General features: G+C 40.2%; 1 protein-coding gene across 3 annotated transcripts; it reads left to right on the top strand.

Moving 5' to 3' along the window:
- Positions 1-17: 17 nt before the first annotated feature.
- Positions 18-27,355, top strand: SMCO4 (single-pass membrane protein with coiled-coil domains 4). 3 transcript variants are annotated; one of them, XM_018071550.2, is made up of 3 exons: positions 13,504-13,535; positions 13,829-13,940; positions 26,270-27,355. In XM_018071550.2, the coding sequence occupies exon 3, from the start codon at positions 26,401-26,403 to the stop codon at positions 26,578-26,580; it is 180 nt and encodes a 59-aa protein (XP_017927039.1). In that variant the 5' UTR covers positions 13,504-13,535; positions 13,829-13,940; positions 26,270-26,400; the 3' UTR covers positions 26,581-27,355. The 3 variants fall into 3 exon arrangements, with proteins under 3 accessions (XP_017927038.1, XP_008933227.1, XP_017927039.1); XM_018071549.2 differs by lacking the exons at positions 13,504-13,535; positions 13,829-13,940 and adding an exon at positions 18-115; XM_008934979.3 differs by lacking the exons at positions 13,504-13,535; positions 13,829-13,940 and adding an exon at positions 10,391-10,482.
- The last annotated feature ends 414 nt before the right edge of the window (positions 27,356-27,769 follow it).

The raw sequence follows: 27,769 nt of genomic DNA, 5'->3' as shown, positions 1-27,769 counted from the left end.
AGCATTAAAAGGTGACCCAGGATAGAATCAAAACAATCTATTCTGGTTGTAGAAACGTGGGGTTTGTATCTTCTCTGTGCGTGTTTTGTCCCTGCGATGAGCTGCCGTGAGTTCGGTGCGTAGTTTTGTGGTTCTCTTTATTGTTGGTTACCTTAAAAAAATTTATTTTCTGCTGTTTATAAGTCGATAATGATTCATAGCTTTATTTTCTCTACTGCTTTAAATTTTCTCGTGTCACAGAGATTTACATTCCGTGGTTCCTGTCCTGCCTGAAATTTGTATGATATTTTTATCGATGGGTGTAGTACCACCCTGGGCCGGACCTCTCGGGGTTTCCGTATTTCTCTCATTTTTGAAAATCTGATTGTCAATTATTTTTAGCTTTGTTCAGAATTTCCTCCTTCAAATGAACTAGAAGTCTTATAGGAATTCCCTGATGCCCTGTTAAAAAAAAGTGAAATGAGTTTCTCATTGGTACATTTTTAATAACTTTTTGCTTTCCTTCACTCTCTTAATTGCCTTTTAGTGGCCTATTTATAACATACAGGTCTCCTAAATTGAAGCTAAGAAGAAAACTGACTTTAGATTGTTCTTAACTGTTTTTGATTTTACTGATCTGTGTCAGAAAAAAGAACTGCTCCTTGTCACAGCAATTTAGCCCCTAGTTTCCCCTCATGCTTTGTGGGAAACATAGAAAGGACACCTACCAACAGGAATTTTGGGTGCAACTGTCAAATACCCCCCAATATTTTGGGAGGAGTAGGAACTACCTGTTTCTTTATTGATTTTTCCAGCGTGGACTTGCACAGGTCTCTGTTCTGCTCTTCGAGAGGGTTTTTGGTGGAGCACTTGGCTCTAAAGGCATGGTGGCTCAGAACAGCGTGGCCAGCACTGGCAGACATACAGAAATAAAGACAAGCCATTAGCAGAGCTGGGCATTTTCAGATGCTGCCGGGGTGGACATTGGAAAGCTCTCCTAGGGAGTCCTTAGCACACATAACTTGCTTTTGCGATATGATTGGTGTTCACAGACTGATGGGTCTGGTTTGTGTGAGACGTTTAGTAGTGGCCGCATGTCCACATCTGTTTGTAGAACACTGTCAGAGCTTTGTAGCTATCCCAGAGCATCAGACACAGGTGGAAGTTGGCCTGTGTGAGGTGACAACTCTCTGTCATGCTCCCTATCTGATCACGGGCTCCTTGCTGCTTGTTTGGACGTGTGCGTGCGGTAATAGTGCGAGAGAGGACTATATGCTCACTGGTTGCTGCTATATCCATATGCTAGCAAAATAACTTCAATATGTTTTTAAAAATCAAATCATGTTTTTTCATGCATTAAATGAACAGGGAAATGCTTTTGCATAAATATAAGATATACATGCTAATTAGGTGATATGACCTATGTTCTTATTGGATGGTAGCTAAACTATACACTAAGTCTTTGATCATGGCAATGTAATGCAGTTTCCTTGTTCGTTTTTGTTACAAATGTTCCTCCTTCATTGTCTTTCTCCTTTGCCTGTCACCTTGAAGCTCAACGAGGCTTGTCCTGGTGGCGGGGTCCCACCAAGAAGCAGTGGTGAAGAGGTGATGAAGGAATTTCTCCATGAGGAGTCACAGGAGTCCAGATTCAGCAGGCAGCACTGCTGTCGTAGGGACCGCACTCAGAGAGACATACACTGATCTTTTACAGTAGTATCAGGGTTTGAGGAAGCTGACCACTAATTCTCTCTGCTGAACTGGGCTGGGTTTTGCTTGTACAGCTACAGCTGTGCTCCAGCTACTCCCAAAGCCATCTGAGCCCTTCAAGAATGGATCTGGCATCTCTTGATTCAGCTACTTTGGTGCAGGTACTCCATAATAAAATGATCTTTATTTCTGTACTAATCTCTCCATCATGGATTGAAAGAAACATATATAGGTGGATTGATGTCTCATAGGTGGATCGTTGTCCATGATGTGCAATTTGTGTTGCATGCCAGTATGGATTTCTCTAGTTTTTGACTGATTATGGAAATCCTGTCATACTTGGAGAAATGTCCAACAAAGAGATCTTGACCGTTGTCTTCTCTGGAGATTTCCCCAGGGCTGATTGCTGTACAGGGCCACCAGAGCAATGGCAGGGCTGTAAGACCACAAGTTCTGTAACCAGGTGAGGTTATTCTTCACAGGGTGAGAGATCCTCAGTGGTCTCCATGACTGTGTTGTTTTATGTTGCTGCCTTTTTGGTTTTTGGTTGTTTTGTTTTGTTTGTTTGTTTTTTTAATTATAGCAGTAACAGCTTTAGAGTAAGTGCTCCATAAAACTGAGAAGTTACCTTTGTTTTTGCTCATTATGGGAAAGAGTTATGTTAACAGATGTGGGCTCTGTGAGGATTTGCTGAGCTCTTAATCCTGTTTGTGGCTAATAGGCCATGCTAATGTGGAAGGGCATCTCTTTCAGTATATAAAGGTCTTAACTGCTCCCTACCTTACAGAAATGTGGTGTTAAAATGCTCTAATTGTCTTAGCAGTAGTGACAGGCCATGAATTCATAGATGTAAAACCCTGCCTTTTTTTTTTTTGTTAGATGGAGAGAGATATTTTTATTTGTTAAGACAAACCCTAAAATAATTGCTGTAGGCAACAGAGGAACCAGGCTTTGTATATTGAGTGGGGCAAACAGCCAGAGGTCAGGTATTTGAGTCCTTTAGGCACACGTGTATCTTGAGGGGATGAGAATGTGTGTTGGTATTCTCTTTGTTGTCTTTTACCCTATCACTAGTTTAATTTCAGGGTTGTTTAGGTTTGGTGGGGTTTTTTTGTTTGTTTTCATCCTTCTTTGTTTTTTGTCTTGTACACGGGTTTTAGGTGCAAAGAAGTTAGTCACTTCTTTTTCTCTTAAATGTCCAACTCTACGCTTTTGGATGTCAATGTACCCAGAAGTTTCTGTTGCCTGTTGTCATTAGAAATGTTGTAGAATTTCTCAAAATATAGGGCATGCCCCATCAAAGTATTAAAGTTCTGAAAATGCAAGTATAATTTTAAGTATATTAGCGACTTGACAGAGACTTATCTTTCTAGTCCATCAACATGCTGGTCAAAACTTAATCTAAATAAAATAGTGTGCGGTGACAGGACTTTCCACTGCAGTTTCATGTGTTTGTACAAAACACCGCTTTCCACCCTGTGTAATTAATGTATGCTATTTAAGTAGTACGTCATTGATGGGGGCTACATTCTTGGGGGTCAAAAGAGTTACATTGTGTAGTTTTGTGGTGAGATGCTTTGTGGATAAAAAGCTTCTGAGCAAAGCATCTGCTCGCCTTCCTGTTTGCTCGTATGCAGTATTAAAGGCACATGCAAGACAGGGACCGTAGTTCCACCGTAGTTCCATGTTAACCAAGCATTCAGTGGGAGACGTTGATAAAACCAGAAACTGGAGCTGGGCTTCTAGATGGAACACAGAGGGTAAGTGATTTGTGACACTGACTTGCAGTATGCGAGACACTTGATTTTCGGGTTTCTCTTGAGTGGAGGTTGCTAACAGTGCTACAGCACTTCTATTTGCCCCTGTCTATAACAGCTGCAAGGGAAGGCTGCTTCCAAGACCATAATGCATTCTCTACTGGGCTTATAAAAATGAGACAGTAATACAGAAATTCAGTGAAAGTGTCAACCTTGAGGAATTTTTTTTTCTTTAAATAGGTAGTAACAATAAGGGTGCGCTTCTCTCAGTCTTCTACCTGTGGACCTGGAGGTAAGCGGATTTAGAAAAGGAGTCTGACTGCATGCAGAGTGGGTAGGTTCTGAGCCACTCAGTTGGGTATTGACTTTCTGCTTTATGGAAGAAGGTCAAAGGAGACAAGTGTACAAGGTTTTGCAAAATGGCCAAATGTGCGGTAGCAGGAATGCTGAAACTTACTTTGGACTTACTAAAGCCTGTGAACCAGGATAGAACGTGAACTGGTGCCCTAAGCCTTAGTGCCAGCTTGTCTCTTATCCGATCCCTTTCATGATTTTTATTTTATCTTGTTTGGATTGCACGTTTTCCATTAGACTTTTCTCATTATACTTTTCTTTGCACTGTAGGTATCTGTATTTTTCTTTCCTATTTACGCCCAGCTGTTCTTTGTCAGTTTGTCTTATTTTATTTTTAATTGCATTGTTAGATTTTTCTCCTGTGCACCCCTCATGTTGTTTACATTTGTTCTTCCTTCTTCTTATGTTATTTTATTCATCTTCTTATGTTTTCCGCCTTTTAACTCTTATCCTTAGAGGAACCAGTTTTACACTTGGAGACCAGCCCTTTCGTATTGATTGCCAGCTGCTTTTATTGAAACTAATTTGCATTCTCTGCTCTTATTGTGCTAGACAGAGGACTAGTGATTTTGAGTAAAGCTCTTTCCCGAAAGGCTTTGCTCAGAAATTGTCTCTGTATTTCACAAAAAGAGTGGAAAATAAAGAGTAGCATCAGTGCAAAAGCTGCTTCTGCCTAAACCAATGTGTTTGTGTCTGTGTCACAGAAAGAGTAGAAATGTGGCCTGCCCTGCTGCAGGCACAAATGACTTCTCCAGCCTGAAATGAGCTGGTGTGGTGAGGGGAGTGCAGAATGACGTGGCCTTATATTTACTTACGTGGGCAACCCTTAGAGTCTGGCAGTAACAAATCCAATCCATTTTGATTGTGACTGTGTACTGCCTTGGTACTTTTGTTTATGAACACTTATGTAGCTGTGATTTTTTTTTTTCTACAGACAGGTCATAAAAAAGCTATGAATAGTAAAGATGTACTACAGTTAAAGAGTTGAGCTGTGGTTGCGTGATGGTAAACTTGGGGGGAGGGAGAGTTAAATTAGAGGAGATGACTGGAGAGACTTTAAGACTGGAAGTACCATCTGCCTTCAGATAGGCTCTTTCAACGAGTCTCTAATAAGGCTCCTGGAGCCTTACTAATTGTTGCTAAGTATAAAACCCTTGTGTTTGGGTCATGTTGATTTTGGGCTTTGTATCATGGTAGAGCTATGGATAATCATGACTTGGATGTACCATACCTCAGGATGTATATCCCATCTCCTTCTCAGACTGCTTTGGGTTTATAGATTGGTCTCACTGCTTTTTCACCCAATGTCTGTTTGGTTTTGTCCAACACCTTGGCTTTATTTGTATATTTAGAAAGGAGTTCTCTGACCATGGTACAGTACTTAGTATCAGGTCTGGAGGGGAGGTGTGTTACATAAATTTGTTATTAAAACTCACTGAAGTGTTTTGCCTCTCAAATGTTTATTCTTAGCAGGGCTGCTTACTGGTAATTACGTGTCAATAGCATTGTTGCATCATGAAAGATCTTGTACTTTGACACTCAGCTAGAAGGATAACAAAGAGCAGGATACAGCTTTTAGTTATAAAAATGCACTCTCAAACACAGCTTAGGTACATGGCTGTCATGATACAAATAAGATGGAAGATCCCAGAGCCTTTTATTGGACGTTACTGGTGCCAGTATAGAATATAGCTCTGGGCTTGCAGTCATGCCACAGAAGGGTTCAGGAAATTCATCTCTGGTTGCTTGTTTTTGCAAATTTAGGTCTGCTTGGACAAACTAGTACACTTGCTGTGCTGAGTCTGACCATCAACTCAACCTTCGCAATGCAGCCTACTTTGAATAGAGGAACATACAGTTAAACTCTAGAGTAGTTTAGGACAGAAACTAAGGATGAACATGTGTCTGAGGAGGCTTGAGAGGTTTCAGTGTTGAAGCTGCACAGCATCAGAAAAACTCAAGTTTACTGAATTGATAATTGTTAAAGAAGATGCTTGTAGTTATACTCTTATAATCTATGAAGTATGTTTGAAGGCTTGGAGACTTGGAGTTACTTGTGATGAAGTACTTTAGCATAGAGGAAAAGTCTGCATGTCAACTTTTTGCCTTAATGTTAGAGTTTGATACCACTATTTAGAAGTCCTGCTGCTGCTTCTTGCTGCTGAATTATTATTTGTCTGCAGAGCTAGCAGTTTCCCTCCATTGTTTAAGTCCTACAGTTGTAAGAGAAATATTTAACAGTACAGGAAACTGTCTGTAGAAGTAAGATTTGATCTGAAATCTGATTGCCTGAACTATTGCTAAGTCTTTTACATTTCTAAAAATTGAACGTGAATTCTTAGTTCTTTCTGTTAATAATTTATTTAGGATGTTGAACTCATTGTGCAGTAATCTCCAACAAACACACTTTTGTTTTGCTTTTAAATTGCTTTATAAAGTGAGGAAGAGAAACAGAAATATTTGTATAAAATAATTTTATTGTTTTTTTTCCCATGTCTACCCTTCCTGCATGGGAGAAAGTGAGACCTTTCTGTTTTGTTTCCAAACAGAACAAAATGTAGAAGCCAATAGAAGTAGGAGTGAGAATCCATTTGACTTTTCAAATGGTTGCCTTTGTTAATAACAGGATGGGTTATTACTATTGAATATGATGGGGTTTTTTAAAATAGAAAGTAATTAAATTTAGCATGTGCTTAATGGTGGAGTAAGGGGAGTTCCAAACACCGAAAGAAAACTGTAGGAATAAATCTTTGGAGCAAATTCAGTAACAAATAGAAATATTCAAGTTGGTCTGTATATCTTAACATTGATTTCCTCCTGGACTAATTGTGCCCCCCCTAACACAAAGAAGGTGTAGCTATACTGTGCCTCGCAGACTGACTGACACTTCTCTGCCCACTCTTTCAAATAATTAGAGAGGAGTAGGATCTTGTCTGTAACCCTTCGAGCTTTATTTCGGTGCTGTACTCAGTGTAAAATGCAGTATTGAGAAACTGGCCTTCTTTAGCACAGGCACAGCATCTGGAGCTGGTTTGCATCTCATCTTCTCTGAACAGGAGTGAGGAAGTTTGGGTCTGCCTGTGGTGTTCCACCCTGTCATACCCCATGACTGGTTCTGGTAAATCAAAGCTGTTGACAGCTGGCTTAGCTATTTTTTCATGTTTTTCCTTTGGAACTAGATGATCTTTCAGGTCCCTCCAACCCAAACCAATCTATGGTTCTCTGTATATGTTCCTGCGATGCCCAAATGCCTGATGTCAATCCTAGCTGTCCTTTGTGACTGAAAAACTTCAGTGGGGTTCGGTGAGGGCTGCGGTTTCTTTGGGATGGGCTTTTTAGAGAGTTGTTTTTTTTGTTTGGTGTTGGGGTTTTGGTTTTTTTGGTTGGTTTTTTTGGTTGGTTTGGGATGTTTTGGGGGTTTTTAGAAGAAGGTACCAGTGCAGTTGGTGCTAAGCTTTTAACTTCTAGATATGTTTTGGCAAAGATTATTTTTGGGTTCCCCCCCCTCCCAGTGCCTCTCAGAATAGTGAAAAGAACCCACTGCTTCCTAAAGCTTTCCTACTTAATGCACTTCCTTGACCTTTTCAACTACTTTGTGCTTTTGCAAGGATATAAACCTGGATATTTTACATATCCCATGTTACTGAACTAAATGACAAATTTGGGGTTTTGAGAGATATGAGCTTTGATGATAAATGCATTTTTTTTTTCCCCCGTATAACTTTATCTGTATTCTCTGTGCTGGGCACTCCTGAAGGAGAGATTCAGTGTGAAGAGAGGTCTTCTGACAGTTTTGCCCTTAGCAACCCTTAGAAGCACAGGAGAGGAAGAATTAAAGGAAGGAGCTGCAGTGTGCAAAGTCTGAAGAATTAACATCAGTCCCTTTTTCATATAAAGGAAGGAAAGAGTTGACCGGAGGAAGAAATCTTTCCTGTGGTGCTGATAGAGAAGCACAGACAGTATTTGAGAGCCAGATAAGACCTCAGAAGCAGCAGAAGTGTATTAAACTGCAGAAGCTTTCTGGATTGTGATCAGTGTTCTAAAACACAGTCTAAGAAACAGTCAACAAAATACGTTTCCCAGGGGTTGAAAAGACTTCCAGTTAGTGAGTCCTGTTCATCTGCATGTATTTGATAATCCCCATATAGTGCAATTCAAAAGTATTCTTAAGCTTAACCTTATTTTAATTAAAAAGAGCATCATGGCAGAATATTCCACATTGCATGTTTGTTGAACAGCATATACTATCTGGAGAAATGACTGAAAACTTTGCCACGTGGTTTTTATTTGTTGCTATATTTCATGCCAAATTTTATTTGTTGCTGGGGTTTTTTTCTTACGAAATGAATGGGTATGAACCTTTTGCTGAATATTTCTATCCCATGAATGTTTTTAGTCATTGCGTGAAAATATATGATGCTGTGTTGCCAAAACAGAAAAAAAATCAGGTTGTAGGCATATATTGTAATGTCATCGGCATTTTTTTCCCTGTAAGAATTACATTAGATGCCAAAGGCTTGTTAAGCTTGAGGAGGGATATAGTCGCTTTCCAAAATAAATGCTATTTATGAAAGTTTATTTCAAGTTGTCTACAGGAGAGTGAACATGCAAGCAATAGGGTATATAATGTTTTCTTTGTAACATACCTTTGGTAAATGTATTTTTAAAGGTTGGTAATCTGTTTCCTGCTTAGGAAACCAAGGAAGTCAAAGAGAAAGGGAGATTATGGACATATCTGTTATTCAGTACTGTGTTGTTTCTCTGACTTCCATCTCCTGCACAGTTGTAAGCTCTGCAGGAAAGGGATATGCAACTTGCGTTGAAAACTTTTAGATTTCCTGTTTCTCTGAGCAAGTAGGTTTCTGACTGAGCAAGTTAACTTCTACTGCTGGGCCATCTCTCCATATTTTCCCTTGCCCTGGAAAATTTGTGGTCTGTTCTTGACCACCTTGCATAGTTAGCAATCCCTCCAGTCTCACAATGCCAGCAGTGCAGTGGCACCAGCTCTATACAAGTCCCTTTGAATTCTGCTGTCAGTTGTATTTCCTGTGAATAAAGTGTTGCTGTTTTAGAATTCCAGGGAGCCCTGAATATAAACGTATCAATTATGTGTCAACACAACAGCATCTGTCGTTGAAATTGGGTATCATTTATTTGGCATCAGCATAGCAAAGATTTGGCTGACAGCCAGAGTGAAATATTCCAGCAGAAACTGCTGCAACAGGAGCCATCTCTGAAGTAATTCTGTGAAATTCAGGTGCTCTAACATAGTATTTTAATATATTTGTAAGACATTAGGGACCTTAAGCAAAAAGCCTTTCATGTTGCACATTCTTGCCTGCTGTTATTTCTTTTTCATGGCTATTTTTTTTTGTTGTTCCTGCTCTCTGAAGAAATACATGCAAGGTTCTGGGATGTATATATCCCACAATTTAATATCCTTTTTTGACTTTCCATTTCTTATTTCAACATAGTTTGCATAAAAATTCTAAATGAATGCAGGTGATGCCTGCTTTGGGGAAACTTTGCTTAACTATGAAAGAGGCAAGGCTTTCAAAATAGGAGCATAAGAAATTGTCCCTTTCCTTGTAAAAGATATATAGTTTACAATTTCAATTAATAATTTAGTCTCTCTCATGTCCCTTGCTTTTTCCTAAATTTGTTCATAGATCTAAGTAAGTTTCACATTCCTAAAGATGTGAGTCAAAACAGTATTTACATAACTGAGTACATATTTTAGAGTACCTGTGGGAAATGGGGAACTGGGATCACTTTGGTCTTATAGATGATCCTTATTATACTTGAAGGAGGGGAAGAGATAACTCTTTGATTAATGATATAGCTTGTAATAGTTAGCTGGTTGATTTTAATACCTTTTAAAAAATGAAAACAGGAGCATCAGAGTTAGAAAGACAAACTCGGGATCATGTAACGTATCCAAATGTTTACCTTGTACCTTTTTATTGACTCTGGGCTACAATCAGTCCCCAACCCTTCATCAAATTAAAGTTTCTCACTTGTGTGCTAAAAAACCTCCTTTCTAGGAAAGCTTTAAGAACAATACAGAGATAAGAGTAGTTGGAAGAAAACACACATTGGATTTTAAGTGCTGGAGGAAAAGCTTGTAGAATAAAGATGAACTGCTTTAGTTTAAAGTTTTTAGGGTTTTTTTGTGTGTTCCTTCCTTTTACCTGAGGTTTGAAGTCCTGTGGAAGTTCAGTTTCTCTCAGAGGGGAGACAACAATGAAAGGGAGGTCGGTCCATCATATTGTCTGCATTTTAAATGAGTTGGTTTCTCTTTGGACAGAAAAGAAATAGCAAATTTGGATTAGCTCTTAACTTCCTACTCTCAAAAGAAATCACAAATCTAGAGTTAAGTAATGAAACCTCTTTAGGAAAATCAATGTTACCTTTATCCGAGCTCAATTTATTCAAGAGGTCAGCTTTGTTGGCTGCCCTGGCATATCTTGAATTTAATGATTAACCTCTTAATGACTGTTCATGTAACTTCCATCCGGTATTTTATATAAGCGTAAGCCAAGGTGATAATAGAATGCTTTAGTAGAATGGTGTGTGCTATTCAGGGGAAAATCTCTTTCCAAATCCTATATGCAGAATGCATCAGCCCCAGTGAAACTGAGAGAAGCCCATTAAGAAATCCGATAAGCTGTCTGCTCTCTAGGTGAGTTAAAATCTCTGTCCAGTGTGGTAATCAGTGATGTCTAACTGGTGGCTTATCTGGTAATGGTGCTGTCGCCTTTTATAGAGGCGCCTTCCCTTGCAGTTCTGCCAGGCATGGGTATTCATTTCAGCCACGTACAACACTGAGTGTCGAAGTGAGACCCTGTAATAAATTTTAAAATCCTCTTCAGAGCTGAAGCCGGCACCGTCTTGTTCTGTTGTGTCGCCCTTCGTTTCAGCAGGTTTCCTTGTGAGATCTCTCTAAGTGCTGTGTATGCGGTAGCAGGCAAGAGGAGGGAGAGTGGGCTTTCTGTGAAAGCAGCATGGAAAAGTGCAGCATTAGGTTCAAGTTTCAACGTAATGTCAAGTACTAGTCAGTGGGCTTGCTCCAGTGGTAATTTTCTGCAGGTAAAAAAAAAAGAAACATATAGTTTTGGGAAGTAAATATCAAAAATACTTCAGAAGTAACTTTAGTTAATGTAATAGCCTGTAAAGTCTAAATAATTTTCCTGTTAAAATGGAGAATGTGAGGAAGAGCAATTCTCATGTCAGTAGTCCTTTATGTATTTATGTCCATAAAATACAGACCTGGTGTCCTTTCCATATCCATAGAAGTTCATGCCCATGGAGAGACCTGGCTGAAACCTGTGGAGCACTGCAATAGCAATTGAGACAAGTTGCCAAATGGGAACTGAACTTTTCATCAGCTCTTACCATATGAACATAGTCCTATGTCTTTTGAAGGTGTCAGCTGTTGGTAGTTGCTTCCCATCAGTGTTTGTTCATCTTCCTCCTTTCCTTTCACTCAAAGAGGGGGAATTTTGAATGCAGCTGTTATGATGGTTGGAGGTTTTTTTAATTGTTATATGCTTTTTGCTTGTGGGTTCCAGCAAGTTAGTTAGCATTAGCCACGCTTTGTACCTTATTTTGTATTTCATTCTAAACTTGCTATTGTGAAAGATATTAATATTGTGTCATTTCTGTCTAGAGGCTTATGAAAAACTCTGACCTGTTGTTAGCATCCCCAGTTGATTGAAACTTCAGCGTACCCTCAAGGAAAGTGAGATGATACATATGGTACAGCACAGTAGATAAAAGGTTTTACTTCTCTCTTCCCTTTTTCAAAAATCTGCTTTCTGGTTGTAATTCTGGTTTCAAGTTTTGGATAATTTGTGAAAAGAAATCTCACTGTTGGACAGAGGGGTGAGCAATGGCTGATGGCCTATATCATAGGGTGAATAAGCAGATATGATACCTCTAGCCCTTTGTAGGAAAAAGATGGTTCTGACAATCCTTTTGGAGGTGTTGTGTATTGTCCTCTCCTTGAAATGCACAGAATGTGCTTGTTGATTCCCACAGGTTTTGGAGAGCCCATGCTATGGAGTATGGGTTCATTACACTTGGCGTTATTTAGAATATTCAGGCTTTGGACTGGTTAGTAAGAGGCTCCATGAAACCACTGTCTTGTTTTCTGTCCAGATATTTGGTTTATTTGCCTCTCTGTTCATCCTCTATCCCTCTTCTTAGTCTCCCCTCTTCCTCCCAGTTCAAATTAAAGGCAGTTTTCGAGGAAATGAATATTTTCCTTTTCCTTTACACTTGCGCCAGAACATCAAAGGACAAAATGCCACTTCTTCACTCTTAGGAGTGAAGTGCTATTTTATAGTACCCTCAGATTAAATCTACTTCTCGCACCGTAGTTCTTGTACTGAGGAACAGCCTGTTTGGAGCAGTGTTTGCAAAACCATTTCAGTACATCTCACTATTACCAACTCAGTACTGCAACCTTATATAAGCCAGTCTCCATCCACTTAACTCCAGAACAACTGCGGTGATTAATATTTATATAAAAGCTTTCATGTTTCCACTGCGAAATTGTCTTACTTTGAAAAGAAAAGGTGGCTTTTTCCCTGTTGACTTCCTGTGAAAAAGCTTGCAAAGGCTTTCAGCAGCACTGCAGCTGAGGCAGGCATCAGCAGAAGAACTAGGGTCATCTTTAATTCGGTATTTCACTTTGTGAAATTGCCTATTCCAAGAGAAATAAAACATTTACATGTATATTAACCAATGTTTGCCAGCTCTTGGAAAAAAGCCAGTTCTCTCAGGGCCAAACAAATGCTCTGAGTGAATGAGTAATAATCTGCTATTGTCACTCCTAATTTATGGATGAGTAGATAGAGCAATGTTTGCCATTTTAAGTTGTCCTATTCGCATGAAAGACTAGAAATCACGACTAGCTATCAGCTTGGATTATCGATAGCATGTCTGTTTATAGCTGATTTACTCAGTATAGCTGTTGCAAAAGTTCAAAACCTCCCCACATGATAAAAAGTAATTGTGGAAGCCGATGAGAATACATGAAGGTTGCGGAGGTTTTGGGACACTAATTTGGAAGCTACAGCCAGAGGCTGAAAGATACATGGCATATCCTCTTTATAAATGACACGTCAGGTCTCTCTGTGCCTCGTTTATTTTCTGAGGAAATTTGTATCGTCATCTCGCTTGTAATAGAAAATTAAAAATCTATGGATTCTCAAGATAATGGCTGTATTGAGCTTTTGTTGTTGATAGATAAGTAAGAGGGGGGGCATAATCCTGAGTACCTTACAATGACATTTTTCTGTGTCTCTGAGCCTTTCCATTTGCTTAATCTTCCAACAAGTGCAGTTAAAAACAGTTTTGAAAACTTTGTTTTACACATTTATGAGCATTCTTTTGTCATGAAGTTAACAGCCATCTTGGCACAATTGGGGTGAATAAAAATAGCAATGAGAAAAATGGGTGTTTTTAGAGGGAACACTTAAAATCCTACCCTATGAAGCCCATAGTAAATACTGCAGAGAGGCACACAGCCCCTCTGGAGTAGGAGTTTAAGGGAATGAGAGTCAGTCTTGAGATTAAATTGTCCACAGAGTGTCCTGTGAAGTGTTCCATGAGATCTCCTGACTGGCTGTGGAGGAGTGTGGTATATCACACCTAAATATGTATGTAGGAGATGGGTGAGAAGCAGAAACCTCAGCTGTCAGCCACTAAACAAAGAAACACAGTAAAGAGGTGAGGCTGATCACTGATGTCTGTCTTCTCTGATGGATGGACTCTTCTGCTTCTTTCAGTCTTTATTTCACTTCCACGCAGCTTTTCTCCCATGCACTGGTTTGTCTTTTCATATTCCTGCTTGCACGCTGAGGGGGCTTTCCTGTGCTTTCGGTCTGGACTTCATTGTCTTGCTCACCTACTTACACTGCATCATAACTTTCTTTTTTCCTTTCCCCCCCCTTCATTAAACTTCCTATCTGTCATCTTGTTAAATGAAATAACAGCAAGAGCAGTTGGTGTTGATGTTGTAGATACCAGGATGTCCACAGCCCAGAGTGCAGCCAGTAATACTCTGTCTGTAAGCTGTGGAAGGCTGACTCTGAAGAGATGCCTAAGGACATGATTCCTCAGCCCCTCTGAAAGGTCAGACGTAGGACTTAACTTCTGTACTGTGCAGCCTTAGCTGTCACTTGGTATTCACAAGCACTTTGATAAGATTAAAAACTAATATGTCCCTGTTTTGAGAGAAGGTCAAATAATACATGATTCAAACTCTACATTCAAACCCTGCATCACGGGCAGGAACCTTTAAACACCTGTTCCCTGCACACGCACAGTTCCCAAAACCATCCATGGGCCCCAGTGCTGATTTGACTTCCACTGTTAGGGGTTCAGGGAACAACTGAATACTCCAGTAAAATAATATATAATAATACACATATCAAATGTGGTTGATATAAACAATGAAGTAAAATGAGTCGTATTTTTAAGAGCTGGTCAGCAGCATCTTAATAAAAATGAGGGGGTGGGAGGAGAACTAACTGTACCACAGTACAAACAAAACCCCCACATTAAAGACAAAAAAAACCCAACTCCCCCAAAACCCAACCCACAAAACCAAAAAAAAACCCACCCCAAACCAAACGTAAGAAACCAACACCCCAAAAGAAACAACCCCACAACCAACCTATGCAGCAGCTTGGAGCAATGTTTCTTGAAATTACTTCTAAAATATGAAACTATTAAGATTAATCTGAATCAATCTATACAGAGTAAGATAGATGTGTGCCTAGATCTCAGCAGCAGCAGGTGCTTGCAGTATTATAAATAGAAAGCAATACAAATTGAGGTGCTTATTAAATTTGCCTTTATGATGCTTTGAAGAATTGCCATAGAACAGAAAAGAAAAATTACTAGAGGCTCTGGATTAGAAGGATGACTTAAATAGCTGTGCTGCCAAAGGAAACAGAACATAAACTAGAATAAGTGATAGACTTGTTCAGAAAAGGTTATCTAACAGCAATTTGTCTCTAACATGGAGAGGTTGGCCAAGAGCTTTGGAGGGTTGAAATTGAACAGAGGGGGGCTTAATTTTTTTTGTCAATTTTAATACGGTATTGAGTTTTAATATATCTTCCAGGAGATTACACTGTAATCCTTTGTAGCACTTACGTTTCTCAAGTTTTTCCTTAGTTCCCTTTTCTCCTTCCCCCAGCTGACAAAACCTAATTCTTTGCTGTGCTTGTGAAATGGACTCGTTCAGAATTTTTGTTGACTTTCAGATAAGGCCACGATGAGGATCCTGTATGTTGTCCAGCATTTTCTAAAATTCTTGAAATACTGTAGGGCCTCTGCAGAGAAGTGGTTGAGCGGAGCAGCTAACAAATCGTCAAGTAAACCAGATTAGAGCAGAAGGCTCAACTGGCAGACTAATAAAAATAGATCAAAATCTGCAATGTTTTTTTTCTTTAATGAGATACTCAAATTGATTTCATTTGGCAGGGAGTATACCGGGAAGTCTTAGTGTGGGAAAATCAGTGCTTTGGGGAGCAGTGAATTGCCCCATGTGAGATCTACGATACTACTTTTTAATAGCAAAACACAGGCGTGCTTGCTGGTGGAGACAAGGTCTGCAATGGCACAGTGTTGCTTCTGCACCTTTCTCATCTGGTTACTGTCTTGGAAAATGGCTGGCATAGAAACAGTGAGGACATCCAGGTTAGAAGTGGTGATAACACGTGTGCACATGCAGAACAAGTGAGTCATTATCGCAGAGTGAAGGGGGAAGGGGGACACAACAGGACTCCTGGCAAACATACCCAGATCTCCTTGGCACTGCACACATGGGCTTACATGAGCTAAAGTGGCTGTTGTGCCATACTAGGCATTTAATATATTTTACCTGTGGTTAGGAAATCACTTACATCCATGTGCTTATGAGTTGCAGGAAAAAGACAACCTAGCCAATGCACGAGCACCTCTACCTTTGGAAAAATTCAGCAGGGAATGAAGCTGGTATCTTGAATTAATCTTACTGGGTTAATGGAGTATTATGTATCATTGGTGAGTCTCTGAGAGCGCTGTGAATATAGCAGATTGCTTTAAAAACAACCCGAGTGGAAAAGAAGGCTGTACAGGACTAAATGAGAAGGGTCAATGTGAATACTGTTGCATAGGGGGAGGTCACGTTTCGGTCTTGGTAAGTGCTATAAGAGGAGGTTCCTTGTAGTTTACAGTGGTTGAACTGTGGTACTGATCTGTAGCTGTTTGCTGAATGTTGCAGAGGAACTTCGGAGACATCCTTCTCTGACTACCTGGGCTTGCTCGTAATGGACTTTGTTACACACACGGCTCCACATCATTTTGCTTCTGAGTTTTTGAGCTGGTGGAAAGTCTTGGCAGTAGAGGTGTAAATAAGAGTACATAAATAGGTGGTGCAAAGGCCAGTGTTGCAGAACTGATGAGGCAAAATAGGATTATGTTTAGAGGGTGGCTTTGCTGTATTTGGTTAGACTGTGCAAAACCTTTTTCTTTTCGTCTGTAATTTTATTAAGTCTTAATTAAAATTTCTGAATTTAAATTAGTTTACATTAATGTCACACTGTCTTATTACGTGTATATTGACAGACACTAACAAGGATTTGATCAACCTAATCCAGCTGTATGTAATTATGTGCCTTCTCCTTAAATAATTGCAAAAAATCTATCAATCATGGCAGGAAAGCCAACTGCTTCATTATAATGTGGGATTATTTAGTGAAATGTAATAAGACTTCAGGTTTAAGCTGGGGAGTAAACAGAATGAGATTTTACTGAGACCAGTAATAGGAAGAGAAAATTCCCCACCCATCCTGTGTTGCAAGTCTCAGTTCTTATCTTCCCTTCCCCCCCCAAAAAAAAGGTGTCCTGGTTGCATCGTTGTCACACTGATGTTGAGAACATTTCTGTAATTTGAAAGGAATTTGGGAAAGATGTAGATTCCTGGCTGCCAGAGAAGAGGTCTACCCTAAACCTATGGTGCTGTTCTAATGTAATGTATTAATTCATAACTCGATTACCCAGATCAAATGAGAGCATGCAGAAGGCCACTGAGGTGGGAATGAAAGCCAAGCACTGCATAAGCTCTAAAACATCTGCCCTGCTTGGAAAACAAGTAAGGAAGGGAGTAACACAGGCACCCACTTCATCAATTGTATTTGGGTCGATTTTTGTGTGATTTAGTTACGTTCTAGTGCCATACAGTCCTTCCCTGGCACATGTACAAGCAGGGAGAGACAGGCATTTTGCCAGCAGTCTTTCCTCAGCCTCCTACTTGAAAACCATCCGTGCCAAAAAAAGGTTGAAAAACCAGAACTTCAGACAAGCCCTGAAGGGGATGAGTTTTGAGATCTGAACCCTTTGTCGAGCGTGCTCCAGCATTGCATCTAGCTTGCTTTAAAACTGTGAATACCTCCCAGTTACTGCATAAAATAAAATAAGTGCAGTTGTTGGTGCAGTGCTGTCCATTTTCCCCTGCAGGATTGTCTCAGGAGTATTTCAGGAGCCCAGGTACATGTACTTTTGCTTATACCTATGGCAGAAAGTCCTGTGTCTTGAGCTAGAAGAGCAAGATTTCCCTTTGTGCCTTCTGAAGAAACAAACTGTTTCTTCAACAAGAAGAAACAAACTATTTGTTTCACAAATAGTTTTGAGTCCGTCATACACAGATTGTCATGTGGTCAGAAAGTGTACATATCTACATGTTGCCCTGGTGTCTTGGGACTGTTCTTTCAGCTTTTCTCTTGGTCACTCTCCATTGCCCCCCTCTCCAGTGCCCACACACGTGTGTACACGCACACCCCCTGCCGCCCCATGCTCACCCCTTGCCTTTGTGGGTTTTGTCGTTTTAGATTTAACATTCCATTCTTGGTGTGGGCATGGATTTTCTGCCTGCCAGTCTTTACCCTGGACTGAATTTTCAGTGCCAAAGCTTTAATGATAGTAGAATTATAATGAAAAGCAGTGACAGTCCCTCAGCTCTCCTGTTTGCATTACAAAACTGTAACATCAGGCTTCGGACTGGCTGGCGTTCTGCCTGGCGCATGCCTCAGGGATCTGTTTCCAACACCTTTATAGCGATGCTGTCTCACAGAGTGACTGTGTTGGGAAGCTCGTAGTTTGAACAGGAAAAGTATGAGCCAGACCTCATGCTGGATTGTAGGAAAAGTGTGTTTCCCATCTAGGTTGTCATCATCTCAGAAGATGAGTGCTGCTACCTTCTGGTGACAGTTCAGCTTGAGGTGTGACTTAGCAGCAACAGTTGAAGGTCTCAGTGGGCTGGCACAGTTATACTGGAGAACAGGAACATGGTTTTCACACCAGATTCCTGATGCTGCCCCTTCTTGCAGCTGCAACATTCTTGGGATTGGTCTAGGAAACCAGCACTTCAATTTTGAGGAGCTCTGACACCAGTGACTAGTTTATTATTTATTTAGTGTAGCTATTCAGAAACTGACTGAATTTCCGTAAATACTCTGGAAAGAGAAATGTTTTGCATCCAAAGGAACACTGTCAGAAGCAGCTGAGAAAATTACTTTTTAAGAAACCAGCTGAGCAAACACATAATATCAAGTCACCTGCTAGGTGTTGTGGTTTGCTGCATTTATGCACGAGATCATCTGTAGCTGTAGAGATGGAGAATGGCAAGCTCTTCTTGTATAGCCTCCCCTATGAATCAAAATTATGCAGTGGCAGAAATTACATGTTTGTTTTTCTTGTGTTTTCAGTAAACATTAGTTGTATTTCTTCATTGGACTGCCTGTTGCAAAAGTTGTCTTGAGGCTGGTTCTTTATCTACAGAGAAAAATACGGGTTATTTATCCACCTGTTCATGGAGCAAAATGACTTGTCTTTTTATTTATTTTGTTTTAATTGAATTCTGCTCTGTTTCTTTGCTGTGTTCAGGACAGATAGGATTGCACTGCAATGCCGTATGTGCCAAAACCACCGTCACCTCGCCTCTGTTTAACAGGGCCTTCCCAAATGCAAAGATCCAGAGCTTTTTGTTTCTAATAGAGATTGCTTGCTATACCCAAGTCCTTAGAATTGTGAAAATCATATTGAAATAGCTTTCTGCTTTGGCGGCCTTGCTCTCCCTGACTCTCTGGCAGCATTCACTACTGGCTTTCATTTTCCAAATGCTGTGAGTAGTTTGGAGACTCTCAAAGCTACATTTACAGTAAATGTGATGTTGCAGTAACGACAGGTCAATTCAGATTTAGAAAAAAAGCCACCACCTCTCACTGAAAAATAATGTCAAACTGACTTCAAACAGAATCTTAATAGTTCCATATTGTTATGTGTGTAATTAAAAGCTTTTACCCTTGAAAACAGGGTTCTTTTGATTTGCTAATTGTAATTCCTCGCTACAGTCAAATAGGCTGAGGTAAATTTATATGGTATTAAGAATTGGCCTCATGCTGTAACATGAAAATCCATTTTTCACAGAGCAAAAAATTTCTCTTAACGCTTTTCTTCATTTTTAGCAGACTCTGAAATCGTGACAGTGTCACTGAAACAGAAGATCTCAAATTTAGCATTGCAAGCATTATCTTCAGCTATGCATCAATTCTGCTGTGCAGTTTCAGTCTAAAAGGAATGGAGGACCCAGAGCATTTGACCATGCAGAAGCAAAAGTTATTTGTGTGGCTGTTGTTGCAGTTGTTGTTTGTTTTGTTATGGAATGGCTTGTACAAATTAAAAGTTGTGGGTTTTTTAAATAGGTGATAATTTCTCTTCTTTAGTGATTGCACAGAGCTGTATTTCACTACCAAAAAAAAAGAAGCTGTCCTGTAGCTGTAGGAATATTCACTTAATCATGGGACTGCTTTTGTGTTGCTCAGAGTGGTTTGGCTGGGAAGGCATGGAGGAGAGATGGAGGATGAGACTAGGATTGAAGTGTTTTGTTAATGCTCTGGGCAGGCTTGCCCTTTATGGTTCAGCTCTCTTAGTCAAATTGGCAAATCTCTACTTCTAATCTTTGTCACCCACACAAGTGATTACACAGAACCAGTCAAATAATGAAGATTTTTTAAACTATAATTTTACATTTAGTGTTTAAAATTAAGTGTCATAACTGGACTTGAATATGATGGAAATCGTGATGGACAACCTCTGCTGCAGTTGCCTAAAACTGTTACAATCAAGCTTTTTTGCTTTTTTTCCCTCTAGAACCCCCTGCATAGAGCCAGTTTGGCGAGGCTCTGGGTACCTAATGTGTCTGATTCAAACACAGGGGCAGGTTTAGCTTCTGTCTCTGCTTGGGAGTTGGGTGTGAACAGGTCCAAGTGCCCCCTGCAAATCCTACCCAGGTAATAGCCACACAAAGTAATGAATATGTTCTTCAGAGATGATGTCAGGATTGTTATTCTTCTGACACCTACCAAAACTTAAACAAAGTTTATTCCTGCAATGACCAGATTCTTAGAGTTGCAGGAAAAAAAAATTCCTCATCCAAAATGTGGTATGTCACCTTGAGGTAAAATCAGTTATGGAGTAATGATTAAAAAAATAAATCTGGGTTCCATGGGGTAGCCTAAAGTAAGACTTGTCCTTCATTAAATTAACGTGCAGTCCAATCATTCACTAAAACCCAAACCATTTGCCTGGTTTCAAAGGTAGGAAATAACATGTCTCTGTTGCTTAGACCCCACTTTAATTAAAGCTAGAAGTAAGAGTGATATTACTTCAGTTAATTTGTTGATTCTGGGTTCCTTGTGCTGGCTGGGGCAGCACATCACATCAGGTTTCCTTCTGCTCTGTCAGAGCTGCCTTGCAGCTCACTGGCTGGCCACTGGCTCAGCTGCAAGAAAGTTGCACTAGGTAAGGGGGGATTAAAGCCTGGTGTGTAGAAGACCCTGCACTGCTGCTCTGGCTGCACAGAAACCTGCTGCCTCCGTTCTCCTGGGGCCATGCAAGGAGAGTGCTTTGTGCCATGGCCTGAGGCTTCAGCAGCCTGCGAGGAACAATCCTGTTTCCCTGGTGGGAAGGGTGGTCTTTGTCATGAGGATGGGGAGTGCTCCTGTTGTAATGACTGCTCAATGCTGAGTAGTGGTTCCCTGCTAACCAGCCTTCCTCTTGCCCCTTTAGTTCCCATCTCCTTCTCTTCCCAACTCTTAGACCCAATTCTTCCAGCCTGTGTGTAGCAACTTTGGCTGCAGTACCCTGAAGTAATCAGCCCAGCAGCAAAAATTAGTAACAAGCTGATAAGCTTGTTGGTTTGGGTTCTTGACTCTGATGCTGCTATGTCCTGGTGATTGAGAACTACTGGTTTAAGGGCTTTTTAATGCTCAAATAATCTGAGGAGTATTGTCTGGTTAGATTTCTTGTGTCCTTTTTCCCTAGTGTTGACAGGCAATTTGAATACAGTGTGTCCAGACTATCTGCTGGTTTGTTGTTTGGTTTTATTTTTAATGTCTCAGTAACATCCATGGCCCTAGGGGAAAATTGAAATTATAAAAATTAATTCTTGTCAGATTGATTATTTGAATTTCAAGTTGTTTTGCTGTTCCAGAAATGTTACAGCGTCGGTTTCAGGATCATGAAGCCAGGTTGATCCAAATTGGCTTGCAAACACTTGTAATTTTGGATTTGGGGAAAAACTAGTCAGTTTAAAACACACGGCTAATATGTTCATACTGTAAGGTTGGTGATAGTAAGTTCTTTAGACATTTTGAGATGTGCAGTTACACCAGGTAACTGCAGATGTGCAGGTAAACAAAACCTTTTGTGCGTGTGTTGCATTTACAATGATCTCCAGGTTTGTGATACTCCACGAGCGCTGGTGTAGCCAGAGTCAAGACTGCCTTTCGAGGCTCACAGGAGTTGCCATGTGTGGCATGAGGAGCCTTTAATTGCAGATTACTAAGGGTCAGAGTTAATTTTACCAAAAAACGGAGATGACAGACTGCCATACATTCTGATTGGAAGATTGTTGACGTGTTTTGAAGGATACAAGTTCCACTTGTTGAAGGATGCTACAGGTTCCACTACAGCCTTCTAGTACAAAATTATCCCTGCTTAGCCACAGCTGATTTGCTCTAAGATGCTGGCAAACGCTTCAACATTGCTATGATTGACTTCAGTGAGTCCAACTGATTCATGCTTTTGGGTTTTGATATTAGCTCTGCAAAAACAGTTTAGAGTAACTTAACCCAGAAGATAGAATGAAGAGCACTTTTGTATATAAAAACCAATGTGAATGATGGGCAAGGAGGAGTGTAATTTCTCTACCAGGCAAGACAGACTACTAAATTTGTGGATTTTTGTTATCTTGCAGAATGATGTCTTTAGGTTTCTCTTCAGTAGCTTGAACTTTTTAATGTTTTGTTCTGCTTGAAGCCTTAGTTTTTCAGTGTGAAGCTGGGGTAGGCTGTGTGAAATGGGTGTTTCAAACAACTATACCAAGTCAACACTCATTTTCTTGACTTGGTAATCAAGATTGTTTATTTCTAGCCAGCAGGTTCCTGCTTTTGGGGGAAACTTTGCTATAGTGGCCTTAAAAATAATCTCATCGCCCCATGCAATTTTATTGTCAAATTTTAAATTGCAAAATTAATAAAAGGAAGGTGGGGTTAAAGTCTGTGGCTAGTGCCAGGCTGCTGTCATGGTATTGTGGACTACAGATATGCCCCTTTTGCTAGAGTCTCTTAATCCCTTCTGTTGCAGTTCTACTTACGTCCCAGTTGAGGGATTTGCTGACTTTCCAGTTAAAGCAGTAGTTGAACTAGTTTGGTGATCATTTCTACCCTGGTGATTCCACTTTAGTGATCAAGCATCCAGTAGATGCTTGGGCCAGTTGAGCAGTTAATAGAGATGGGAAGGAGCCTTAGAAGGATGTGTACAATCTACAGCAGTGAGCCCTCTCCTGTTCAGGGGAGACTGAAATGAAAAGGAGACTTTCAGGCTCTGTTAGAGGAGGAAGGATGAGTTTCCAGTTCTTCTGCAGCTGTTTGAGGGTTAGAGTTTGCACAGGATTGAAGTCCCCATGGGACATCACTTTCGCATGGACCTTTTGATAGCAACTTGCTCTGAAATGTTTTAAATGGGCAGTGCTAATGAATCTGTTAATTACACCCATCCCAATGCCATATTATTTCCTTCCTCTCTTCACTTGAGTTCAGCCTTCCCAGTGCACAAGCAGGGTGATTGCTGACTGAAGGAGGACATATCTCAGTAATATCAGTGTTCTCATGAGCCGTGCACACCACAGGAAGCAAGACCCTAATGTTGTAATCCTGTCCCTGTCACTGACTTGATGTGCTTTATGGATCTGTTTCTTTCCTTCCATAATTTTTAGTAGTCATTTAAGTCCATGGGGGCTGGCAAGAGGCTTGGCAGCAGAAGGGGATAGCTGTGGCACCCTTACTGTGCTTGTGTACAACATGGGCTGTAGAATTTCCTCATATACCACTGAGCACTGGTTTTCCACTGCTGTTTCCTACCAAGATGAACATAGCAGAATCTACAACATCCTGGACTTTCCCTGTGGGGAAGTGTTGTCTCTTGCAGCAACTGCCCAATCCTGGTAGTCACGGCCTGGAGCCTGGTGGCAGCAGGAGCCTGGCAGCAACTTGCAGAGATTCACCGCTTCCATTTTATGGTTGAGTTAAGATGAACCCTAAGGCTCATCGCTCTGAAAACTGTGGGCCAGTTTCTATGCGAGTCCCTCTTTGCCAGTAGCAAAGCCAAGCAACCCAGTCTATTGGAAACATATCTGGAGATTGATGCCAGATTCCCAAACTGGAGAGCATCAGCTTGCAATTCAAGTGGTGCTGACATTTGCGGGAAGGCTTTCTGTTCTAAGCCGTCAGATGTTAGCCAGTGTATGTAATTAACTTGGTGTAATTTTGCTTCAGAATGAAATATTCATTCAAAAGAGACACTAAAAAACATCCTGATGTTTTTAATGTCTGGCTAGCAAGTGATGCTACATAGATCAAGGCATACATTTATTGTTAGAGGGATTGGTTTCGTGGCAACTCCTGTTTGTTACTATGGTACACAGGAAGTCCCAAAGGCTTTTACTGTCTGTCACTTATTGGGTCTTGTGAGTAATCTGGATACAAAACCCACTGACATACACTAACAGTAGAGAGAGAAAACAATACAAAAATACAGCCTGAAATGCTGTGGTAGTCTAATTATCCCAAAAGTACAAACGTAAAACTTTATTTTTTGGATAGCAGTTTTTCTTGAGTTTGGTAATAAAGCTTGTGACCAGAGCAAGAGGAGAGGGAATGGAAATGGAAGGGGTAAAACAGATTTCTTTTGCCCCAGAGAAAATTCAGGAGTTAGTTAGAGAAGTGATAAAACAACAAAACCAAACCAGAAACCCGTAGTTTGCAGAACATGGAATACCAAAAGCTCTGCCCTGAATCACTAAGAGAGCTGATGATTTGCTGGGAAGAAAGTTATGAAAGTTTAAAAATTAAGTAGTCCCATTTGATTAAAAGACTGATACAGGGTGTTGTGTTTAGTTTCTCCATCCAACTCCTGTCTACCTCTCCATCCCAAAGTTCATTGAGCACTGTTATATATTTTGATTCTAATGGTGCAGCGTGTAGAAGGAATTAATTCTTTCCAAGACTTTAATTTTACTGTTTTCTCTTTTGAAAAATATCCCAAGCACCAAAATTTCTCTTCTGTGCTTTATCAAAACTGAAATGAAGGGTTTGTGTTCAAGTGCAAGTTGAATTTGCAGAGTTTATGATCACAAAACAACTGCCTATGTGTGCAGGGGATGCAGAATCGATGAATCTGACAGAACACTGACATCTTGTCATGCTTGAGATTTTTTTTTTGGGGGGGTGTGTGCTTTTTTGTTATTGTTTTCATTGTTTGTTTGTTTAGATTGTATCCAGGAAGGACCATTTAAAGCCAGAAATACTGATGGTTTGATCTGTTATTGGTTTTCTAGTACCACGTGGTTTCTCTGATAGTCTGGTTGATTGCAGCAGTTCAATTTAGCAGAGTTATTCTGCATTTTACCTTAAATATTGCAGTATCTCACTAACCTAATTGCCTGAATGAGATTCACAGCAGGCAGATTGCTGCTGTTATGAGCAAGGGTGAAAACTCCTTTGTAGCTGCAGATAACCTACAGGTGAGTATTGTTGCTTGGAATGTGAGTGTTTTAGTTCAGTTTTGCTTTTGTGGTTGGGCTGACAAATCAGGTTGAGTGCTAACACCAACAGAAAGCATCTCATTTTCAATGAAACCTCTTCTTGTTATTTTAAAAAAAGTAGTCACAAGACAGCTTGTAGCATTGACCAGAGACAATACATCAAGAGGAAGTTGTGTCTGGGGTGAACTGAGAGAGCTTTGCAGTTTTGCTTGATGACACATGCTCCTCACCTACAGCAGCACATTAAAATCATCTTTATATTTTGAAATAAGAGGGAAAGAAAAGAGGAAGTTGCAGTAACCACCAATTTCCACATACATTTTATTCTGAGTATGTTAGAGTGGTGGAAAAATGTGAGTTCATAATTTACTTCAGTTCAGCTCAGGATTTGACACCAGTAATCGTTACTGTCCAAATTTGTGTTTAGGTACGTGTGGCCTGTGTCCAGCTGTAGTGCTGTGGCAGAACCGAGGAATGTAGTGAAGAGGAGTGTAACCAAGGGCTGGCACCCGCCCTCACTGCGCAGTCAGCCTGATTTTGGAGGCTTCTGTACCATGCTGTGTTTTTGTTAATCTCACATTATAGATACTTCTGCTTTTAAACATTGTCTAGTAGATGCTTCAGAGCAACAGCCTTCTCCTTTATTAATGACTGCTTGTCTACACCAGTGATTTATAAGCAGGCTGGTTATCACTTGGGCTCTTCTATCAATGACAGCTGCAATAAGAATGACAGCACTGAGTCATGTTACGATTTAGACTTTGTTCTGTGGCAGCAGAACCAGAAGTATTAAATTAAGCAGTTCTTTCTCCCCATTTCTTCCTGTTAGAATACCCTTTATTCTAATAAATACATGTTGTGGGTGATAAACATTTACGACAGGGCGTGTGCTTGCCCGACCTCATTCTGCAGGTTTGTGGGGAGCCACAGCCCCTGAGCAGGGAGGGGCCTGCTGCTCTTTGAAGGAAGGGGCAGCTGGTACCCTGTGTTGACATAAGATTAATTCATATTATTTTCATTAAGTCTTCAGGTGTATTACCTTGTTTGCCTTCTAGGATAAAATGTATGGTGCCAGGCTTTGTTTCTGGCTTAACAGAGTGCAAGTTCAGGGCTCTTGGACAGATATATGCCATGATGAACTGCTCTAGTTTTTAAGGGGAAAGTGTTATGTGGATGATCTGAGTGAGCACACTGAGATTCTCTTTCCTTGAAAGAAGCTGCATTAGTGTCTGTTGGATGAAAGATTTACCAAGTGGAACAGCAAATGGTTTTAATAACTGGAATATGAATTGTTCTCTTTCTCTTGCAGTTTCTTGCACAGCCAACCACTTGAAGGAGAAGGAATTCTTCAACCCCTTGTTTCAAAAGACCTTGGACTATTTTCTGCTGTTCCACTTCCTTTGCTTCCCCATTCGGCAAACAAAAGATCCGAAGAGGAGGATGAGGCAGCTAAGAGGAAAACCCAAAAAAGAGACTTCCAAAGATAAAAAGGAGAGAAAACAGGCAATGCAAGAGGCTCGGCAACAAATCACCACTGTCGTGCTTCCCACGCTGGCTGTCGTAGTACTGCTGATTGTTGTGTTTGTTTATGTAGCGACTCGTCCAAATACAACTGAATGATGCAGCTTTTCAGACTCTCTAGCTTTGGGGTATTAATAATTTTACCAAGAGCCAAAAGGAACTCTCTGCCACTCTTTCAGTACTTTACAAAGGAACTTGCTGGTATTTTCAGTCTTTCTCTTGGTTAGGGTCCTGCGGATTCTCTTTAGGAATGTAACATAAAACGTATTAGTGAGTATGCCAGTACGTTTTATGGCCCACTTCATGTGCCTTTCAGACTTTTAAAATGGTGTTTTTCTTAAATCTGTTTGAAGCTCTATATTGTAAAAGGAAATTGTGTTCTGCTATAAATTTGTAAAAAATCAGCTTTCGGCTTTTATCGTTGTTATGGATAATGTTGCTCCCATGAGCTCTTGTGTGTCTACTTCAGAACTTCCAAAGAAGTACATTTCTTCTTTGTACTTAATGTCATATGAAGTGCTTAGATTCAGAAAGGATATATTTATTTTTTGAATAAAAGAGAGAAGTCTTACTTGGAATCTTCAAATTATTTTGCAAAAAATGTGACTTACTGTGAAAGCCTACATTGTGTAATAATTTTTTCATTAACCACTATATAGTTCACTCAAAAAGAATATCTTTTTGGTGTGAGATGCCAACATGCAAAGTGAATACTTCAGGATCTGCTGGAAGGAATCTTACAGAATTTAGAAAGGGAGATTCTGCCAGGTTATGGTGAAGGAACTAATAACAATCTGCATAAATACAGATAGTTGTTTATCTGAATGTTCAATATTTAAATCTGTATAAGTGGCAATAAAAAGGCGATTTTGAATACAGGTCTTGATTATTCTTTTAATAAGGAAAGAAAAGTAACATGAGTGTAACTTTCGTCTCTAATCTCTGCTGAAGTGAGCTGCTGTCCTGTGACATGCCCCATCCCCTCATTTGAAGGAAGCTGTGAGCACAGTTTGGGCAGTTTTATTCTAGTAAATCAAGCTATACATTCTCATCAAAATGCTTCACTGACCCTGTGTTCTACTACAGCTCTTTCACATCCAAATCTTTTAAGGCACTCAGTAGGCATTAACCTTCAGAAGACTTTGGGGAGGGAATTTGAAAACTCTTCACTGCTGCTTAAACGCAGGCCAAACAAGGAAGAATGTGATGCTACAGTGCATGGCAGGAAGTATTTCTATGTCGAAAGTCAAAGACCTCTCGGTTCTTTCCCTCACATGTTGTCTTCTGG

Source organism: Manacus vitellinus, unplaced genomic scaffold (assembly GCF_001715985.3).
Source record: "Manacus vitellinus isolate BGI_N305 unplaced genomic scaffold, ASM171598v3 scaffold_2_pilon, whole genome shotgun sequence".
In the NCBI taxonomy this organism is placed as follows: domain Eukaryota; kingdom Metazoa; phylum Chordata; class Aves; order Passeriformes; family Pipridae; genus Manacus; species Manacus vitellinus.
Note: the sequence above shows the minus strand (reverse complement) of the source record. Positions and strands in the feature narration are given on the sequence as shown.